At 46.5% G+C, this 8,402-nt stretch overlaps 1 protein-coding gene across 1 annotated transcript; it reads right to left on the bottom strand.

Moving 5' to 3' along the window:
- Positions 1-4,627: 4,627 nt before the first annotated feature.
- Positions 4,628-7,479, bottom strand: Fshb (follicle stimulating hormone beta subunit). The gene is given in 3 exon segments (NM_001280863.1): positions 4,628-5,215; positions 6,616-6,780; positions 7,445-7,479. Coding segments are annotated over 2 exon segments (390 nt in total). The 5' UTR covers positions 6,775-6,780; positions 7,445-7,479; the 3' UTR covers positions 4,628-4,984.
- Positions 7,480-8,402: the final 923 nt, after the last annotated feature.

Below are 8,402 nucleotides of genomic sequence, written 5' to 3' on the forward strand. Positions count from 1 at the left end.
TGAGAAGGACCATAAACTTAACTCAGCAGGGGAATAGAAACTTAAGAAAATGGCTGACACTATTATCAAATGGATACCAGTTAATGGCTTCCCACATGCACCCTCTGGCATCCAGGACCGAGATGCACGCAGACTCTGCCATCTTCTATGTGTGCCATCCAAGGCTGCTCTAAATAACCTGGGCAGGGGAGAAATCATGATGCCCTTGCAGCACTGCGAGTCAGGCCTAGAAGCGGCACGTACAGTCACTGACAACCTTAAATTGGCAGAACTCAGCGATGTAATCAAACTTCTCTACAAGAGAAGCTGGAAAATGTAAATTAGCTGTGTCCTCAGGACAAATTGAGGCATTTTCATGAACACAACAATTTCTGTCTCAACCCAAGCATCCAGCAAGTACCAACTCCACCTCCCTCCTTCAGATGGAGCCACCTCCTTCCTTTCCTGAGTGCGGTCCCAGACCCTTGATCTCCGGTGGGTGAGGCTTTCTGCAGTGTGCCTGGGTGTGGCTCCTCACAGCCTGGCACCAGTGAACTAAAGAGAAGTTGTTGATCTCCATTTCCTGCACATATGCACTAATGGAGGAGGGACAGGTTTGGTTCTTTTTTTTTTTGGTTTTTTTTTCTTTTCCTTTTTATTTTTATTTTACTAGTTCTCTGCTGACAAAGGCAAGTAAGACTCTCATATGTTAGAGACATAAAAGGGCCCACATTGTACTCTAGAGCATTCTGGTGACCACATAATTTCAGTCAAAACTCCAGCCTCCTCTCCTGCCCAGGCCCTCTCTAGAGCTCTCCTAAAGTGTGAGCTCAAGCCCCCACAAAACCTACTCAGGTGGCTGGAGACAAAAAAGCAGAGATATCATTTGCTCTTTCAGAACTATTCAGTGGGCACCTACACTGTGCCAGGCACTATTCAAGATACTTAAAATACCTGGAGGGAAAGATGAAGTCTTTGCCTCATGCGCTCATAATCTAGCAGGACAAGGAGAGAAGAAACAAGTTAAACAAATGCATAAAGAAGATGATTGTGAAGCAAGAGAACTGTCGCAAAAGCACGGTATACTGTGGATAGGTGGACGAGGGTTCACCTCTCTGAGAGGGCCCACATAGGCTAGATGAGAGATAAGAAGAACCTGCCCCCAAAAGACCGAGGGAAAGTGCAGGCTGAGACAGGCGAGAGTCCTGTGCACTCTTATTCTCATTAGAACCTGGCAGCTTGTTGTGGATGAGAAGCAGGTTTTCACTTCCGAGAAATTCCTGCTCATGGCCTCAGAAGATGCCCTGTGTACCGTGCTGCATTTGACAGAGAGGCTCTTCCTGGGCCACTCGCATAGACTCACCGGCAGCAGAGTTCAGCAGTACCTCCGGGTCCTGGTGGCTCTGCTCTTGAGCCGCACCTGGCACACGTGCAGGCAGGCTCAGCAGACAGTGCGGAAGCTGCTGTCCTCTCTCAGGGGCTTTAGGCTGGCCTGCGGACTCCTGGAGGAGCTGAAGACTGTCCTCAGTTCCCATGAGGTGCTGCCCTTAGAGACTCTAGTGACCGACACTGGAGAGGTGGCTGGCACAGGCAAGGCCTATGTGCCTCCACGGGTTCTGCAGGAGGCTCTGTGCGTTATGTCTGGCGTGCAGGGGCTGGACAGTCATGTCACTGATGAGGAGCAGTCGGCCCAGGAGATGCTCGTCGTCTCCCGCCACCCGTCTTTAGCGGCGGTACAGTCTGGACTCTGGCCGGCGCTTCTTGCCAAGATGCAGATTGATCTTGAAGCCTTCATCACCAGGCGTCTGGATCAGATCGTTCCCAGGATTACCACCCGGAGTCTGTGAACCTGTCTTCCATGACTACGATGGGCTCCTTTCTCTCGTGTCCGTGGACCGGGTCCTCCCACAACTCATCAGCACCATCACCACCTCTGTGCAGAACCCTGCTCTGCGCCTTGGGGAGGCAGGAGGAGTTTGCTATTATGCAACCCCCTGCTGGGAACTATATGGCAAATCCATCATGCAGAGTGCCCAGCAGGACAGCATAAAAGGGACAGGTTTTTACAGTGCTACTATTCACAGTAATACTTCCATTCATAAAAAGGAAGCCTGGGAAACAGCTCACTGGATGCAACAATCCTGAAATCCTACTGGGTGATCCCGGTGGAAGCCTCCGCTCACCAGTGATGGAAACTCCTTAATTGAGTGCTAATTCTTCTCCCTGGGAGGAACATTCCTTCCTTGTCACTTAGCTTCTGTGATCAGGCGGATGTGGGGCTGAGAGTCGAGCTCCTTGAGGCTGTACAGATTTGGTCATCTGCTTCCCAGTCATCAGGTTGTGTGGGCACAGTTTTCAGACATCAAAGACCGGCCCTTTGGAGATTTTGGCAGTCAGCTCCCTCACAGGCTTCTGTTCCAGTCTTAGTGCTCATACACGTCAAGAAGTTTTTCCTAAGTACAATTATCAACTTTAATTAATCTTTCACTTCTTTATGACTCTTAATGGCTCTGTGAACAAAGAGCTCTAAAGAGTCCAGGTGGGAGAGCCCCTCCCTGAGTCTGTCTTTGGCTCAGGGCTGAGTTTGACTGCCCCCTTCCTCTTCAAATCCACTCTATCTCTTACTAGTTGGGGTCACACTTTCACTTAACACCAAGGCTTCCAGTGTCTGGACTTTTCCCTTTTATGTCTGTTGCAAGCAATCCTGCTCTTTAATATCCAGAAAATAGCAGCCAACTCCATTAACATCCAGGCTCTATAAACCTTTTTCTCAGAGCAGAGATTGGCAATCATATTTTTGTAAAATTTAAAATTTAAAATATTTTATTTATACTGTGATCCACACAATCTTTTTTTTTTCTTTGTATTTAGTACAGAGTCCACAGAGTCTCACTACCCAGATCGGATTCGTGGTGATCCTCCTGTTTTTAGCCTCCCAAGTGCAGGGATTACAGGCACGCGCCACCATGCCCAGTCTTAATCAGTGTCTCAGTGTGCCCCGGGGGCAGGACTGGCACAGCCAAGGATCATAACCCTGCCCCCTGTGTCTGCCTACGCAGGCACTTTAATCTGCCGCTGCCTGGCCGGCCGTTACACAATCTTATCAAGCTGCTGTATTTTGTTGGAGTGTAAAGTGAGCCATAGAAACAGGGGGACAAATGGGGTTGCTCATATTCCCACCAAGTTCATTTAAAAGTGATGGCTCAGATTGGGCACATGGGGCATCCCTGGGGACTGCCTGCCACAGGAGACCATGCCCTGCCTTCCCACTGTCACTTTCTTCTCTTCTGTGTCAGCTGTCACTGTGCTCCTATCTGGTGCCAGTATATGTATTTGTTAAAATGATGTCATCTATTCCCCTTAAATGATGTCATCTATTCCCCTTAAATGATGTCATCTATTCCCCTTAATAAATCTGCAATTGCCTCAACCTTCTAGAAATTACTTTGTTGGAGTACAAAGTCCACGTGGGACTGCAGTGTGTGGTCACCACATAGGGGCCGTGCTCCACACAGACGTTTAGAGCTGGCATTAGCTCTGTCAGGAGAACACAGAGCTGTCCAGGTGCCTGGGTGTAGACAGCTTGCAGTGGGGTGGCGGGGGGTGGGTGGTCACAGTTGGGAGGGCTTTAAGGGCCAAGAGCGATGCTCTCTCATAGCACCTTTGCTCAGCTCTGTCAAGTAGAGTGCAGATAAGCTTGGTAGCAAGAGGCACGGGAAAGTGGCTGAGCTGCACAGCCAGGGGTGAGCAGGTGCTCGCCTCTTCTAGAAATTGAAAAGAAGACTATTTTAATGTTTCCACAGACAAATACAGGTCATTTATGCAGAAGCACTAGAAATTATATTTAAAATATTTTTTCAACTGATACTAGAAGTGTACAGACAGTAAGTAAACTGTGCATGAAACAGTCCAAACGTATGACTCTTGTGCTAGCATCTTTATTAAAAAAATAAGATTTAAATAAATTACACATTATGAGGGTGGAGCAAGTATGTCACTAAGAGTTAACACCTTTAAAAGAAATCAATTTATGGGACAGTTTCAATGTATACACTGTTGAAAGAAATCACAGACTTGGGACAACATGGATAGACAAGACCAGACTGACAGAGAGGACACCAGAAAAGTGTTCCCCTCTCCATGACTACGTCCTGCTGAAAAGCTACTTCTTTATACAGTGTATGTGTAGAAGAGTGGAATATATGAAGCTGGTAAAATTCCTTTCAAACCTACTTCCAACACCTTCCCCTTCTGCAAAGGAGGGGATCCCAGCAGCAATGGTTCCATTTTAAAAGTAGTGAATAATGTGCTGATCTCCACAGCCCCAGATGAATGTCACTCCCACTGGCCCTTCGCTATAGAGATTGGTAGCAATAGCTTGGGAGTCTTGAACTCTCATGCCTCCCCACATCTGGTAGTTCAGAGAGACCCTGCTGTCTGAGGACAGAGAGCAGAGGTGGCCACATCTACAGCTGGTATTGCTGGGCACATCCTCAGCCTGCCTCTAGCCTTCTCCCATCCTGTACCTTTTTGATCTTGGTTTCCTCAAGGAAACCATTGTTGGGTTTCTTGCCCAGTTCTAGGCACAATGACAGACACTGAAGTAGATGCTGGCCTTTCTCCTCTGGCCCTGAAGTCTAGCAGAAGACTGTACTACTTCTGTTTCTTTCCCTGTGTCCCATCATTATCCCCTCTTTACTGGACTTATGTGGCCCTCTGTCTAAAAGGAAAGGTTTCCTGAGAGGATGCATAAGACTGTTGAAGAGGAAAGAAACAATAGATCTGTAAGGTCAGACTGAATAAACCTTGTGAACCAAGAGTGAGGAACACAGGGGTGGTGGGAGGTGGGCCCACCCCAGCGCCCTCAGTCCTGCAGCCCCCTCCCCACAGCAGAGATCACTGCAGTCTGACGACTCCTCATGTGAGGTTAGTTCCTGGGCCTGGTGTTCACACACAGACCTCTCGGTATCTGGGTCCCGGGGGATTGTGACTCCTCCATCGTCTCTTACTCCTTCATCTCACTGAAAGAGCAGTAGTTGGGTCCCAGGCCTTTCACAGTGCAATCAGTGCTGTCGCTGTCACACTTGCCACAGTGACACTCAGTGGCCACAGGATATGTGTACAGGGAGTCTGCGTAGTGGGCGCAGCCAGGCACTCTCACAGTCTCATACACCAGCTCCTTGAAGGTGCATGTTTTCTGGAGGTTGGGCCTCATGGGGGCCTTGTACACCAGGTCCTGAGGGAATTAAGAAGGGAGAATCAGGCTACAGTGCCCTGAGGGTTCTGCTGGGCTCAGCCAGAGGGAGGCAGGGGCTGCATTCCGAGGCTCTTGATCTAGTTAGCCATTGTCATCCATGAAGCTTCATACACGCCCTTCGGGCTGTGCCAAATTGCTGATTCCTTGGGAAATCCTACAGAAATATGCAAATATTTCTTCCCTAATCCCTATTCTTATATCAAAATATTGATTATATCTCAAAATATAAAGGTTTGCACACAAAAAAGTGTAAAGGGAAATATGATTTAGAATTTTCAGTTGACCTTTTGTACTTTATTGTGAACTATGTAAATAACTAGAGTCATAGACACTATAATATAATTTCTTAGAAAAAATTTAAACATAAATTATTATCTTGCTATATTTACAACAGAAATGTTAAACATGAATGCTGAGGCACAACACCTGTATGGGGGCTGCTGTAAGATGTTAAAAATTCCTCTCCCCTGTGGGCATTCTCCTCTCTTGCATGTGGTATACCTTTCAGGGCTGTTAGGTTCTAAAGATGCATAGTTTTTATATGAAATCTTTTAACTCAGGCAAAATAGTTCCTTCTAGCACTTTCCATTGGAAAATTTATTTTCACTGAAGTGAAAAAATTGGACTGGCATTTATGTCAATATCATGTTACCAAATCTGTGTCCTAAGAAGGTACAATAAATTGTGCATTGGGAGGAGTTTGCTTGATAAAACTCATCTTGCCAATAAGTAAAGTACATTTCATTAAAAGTTGCTATTTTTAAGTTCAGTGAACAGCCTGAAGTGCGGGACGGACAACTAGAGAGCGCCATCCATCCTGACTGTCTGCAGTGTTCACTGCGCTCTCAGGTCGCTCGCTGGCTTTGTGTCCAAGCAGGTCAAGAGCGCGAGTATTGTAATGTGCTGTTTGTGGCTTGGGGTGTATTGTGGTAGTGTGTCTTTTGTGGACTACTACACAAAAACAACTACCTTTTTGGGAATACTACATGTTCCTCATGTTCCTTATGAATCTCTCTCTCTCTCTCTCTCTCTCTCTCTCTCTCTCTCTATATATATATATATATATATATATATATATATATATTCCATGTTTATTTTTCCACATGTAAAATTTAGCACGGAAGTATTTTATTTAGCTTTGGACATGCACACTTGGCACATTAATCAATTTACTGGATCAATTCTAAGGCTTCCCAAGTCTACCTAAGATGCACTCTAAGCCCCAAGCGGAGGTCCTGACCATTCGCCCCAGTCACAGCACAGCGGCTGCTGACCAAGAAGCTCACGCATCAGGGAGCGTGCTGGCTACGTGCGGGCTGGCGAGGCCAGCCTTGCGCAGGGCCTCCACGCCCTCCCTCCCTGGGCGACACAGGACCTACCCTGGTGTAGCAGTAGCCCGCGCACCACGTGGTGTTGACCGCGATGCAAAACCTGCAGTCCTCTCTCTCCACCGCGATGGTGATGTTGGTCAGCATGCAGCCGTTGCAGCAGATGGCACCCCAGCAGCAGAGGAGGAAGCAGAGCTGGGTAGGCTTCATCCTGGCCTGAGAGATGGGCAGGCATGGCTGTTACAGCCGAGACACCGAGACTTACAGTTTTGATGCACAAGGCCCAGGCTGAAGCCCTTTCTCCTGACTCCTCCCCAGTCGTGCTCCACTCAGCCAGTGTCTCTACTTTTTGAACCACATTCTCCCTCCTCCTTTTTTTTTTTGTTGTTTGTTTTAGGTCAAAGTAGAAACACATGGCGGATCAAAGCAGCAAGTCAGTTATTTAAGTAGAGCAGCACTAAAAATGTCATATTAACATGAAGATGGATTGTTATTGATGATCTTAAAGTGAAGGAAATAATTGGGATCATTTTTATGTCCAGCAATGTTTTTATTTTTATTTTATTTTTTTTCCAGCAATGTTTTTAATGACTACTTTAGTTTAGAAAGTAGAAGAAAATTACATATAACAAAATTATTTCATTTTGACCACCTGAGGCTTGCCAAGTTATCACAATGTATGAACCCTGTTTAAGGAAGGCAGCTATGCTCACCACGATATCACTAACGCCTCTTTGAACCCTATTGAAGAAGCTAAGCTAACAGATGCACAGTCTCCCTGCAGCGGTGGCAGCAAATTGTAATTTCTTCTCCAGGCTCTTAAAACTCTGTAATTTCAAAGTAGCGTTCATCACTTAATGACAAGAAGTTCAAGACTCACCTGTAAGCGGCTTCTTGTACAGGGAAGGAAGGCTACAGGCTGAGTCCAATCCCACTTCCCCTTTTATACAAAACTGGGTGCAATCAACACCACGTGGATTTGTGGGGTATTAATGTGACTGATGTTACCATGAAATTGGCTGCAAGTGAATCCGTGTTTAGACAGACAGGGAGATCAAGTCTCCTGAAGGTAGTCTAAACGCAGTGGATCAGAGAGAATAATATTATCCGAGAGGATGATGTACAAATTAAATTTGATATGTTAGCACGCCCACTCGTTCACCTTGTCAAATTAAAGGTGACTTCAGCTGTTTTCCTAATCTTTAACTTAGGGAAATTAGAATCACTCTAAGTATTGCTTTGGCCCTGCTGAAGAGGTGCATTAAGGCGGTACAGCTAACACACTGTTCCAAGAGAAGGCTGAAAGCTGTGACGAAGGAACAACAAATAGGAAACATTTCTTTATGTGACTCCTACACAAATTGGGAAATTTGTCTTTCTTTATTTTCAAATTCCAGTTCTTCTGATCTTAATCCTTATTTTTGGTTCTTTAGAAAGAGCTTTCTACGTGATCTCCTCAACACGCTAACGCTATGGATTCACCCCCCAGCAATCTGGGCATGTGATGCTTGGTATGTGGGAAATGTCTGGAACTTCTCCACAGCTGCCCCAACACCACCGACCCCAGCAACCTCCTCCTCCGCCCTTCGCGCTCCGCGGAGCTTGCCTGTGGGAGCTTAGGGCAGGAGGCAAGGGAGCGCCTTCATCCCTGCTTCCAGCTTGCAATCATTTATAGTCGTCTCTTCCCTCCAGGAGATCAAGAGCTCTTTAGAGGATGTGTTTCACAAATACTTATTAAGTGGTGTGAGTGGAGCCAAAGGTCAAGGGCTGAAAAATGAAGATATATCAAGAAGGTAACAGAGTCAGGTCACGCAGGGCCTTGAAGGCAACATGAGGAC

This window comes from Octodon degus, unplaced genomic scaffold, assembly GCF_000260255.1.
Source record: "Octodon degus isolate 3935 unplaced genomic scaffold, OctDeg1.0 scaffold00193, whole genome shotgun sequence".
NCBI classification, from domain to species: Eukaryota; Metazoa; Chordata; class Mammalia; order Rodentia; family Octodontidae; genus Octodon; species Octodon degus.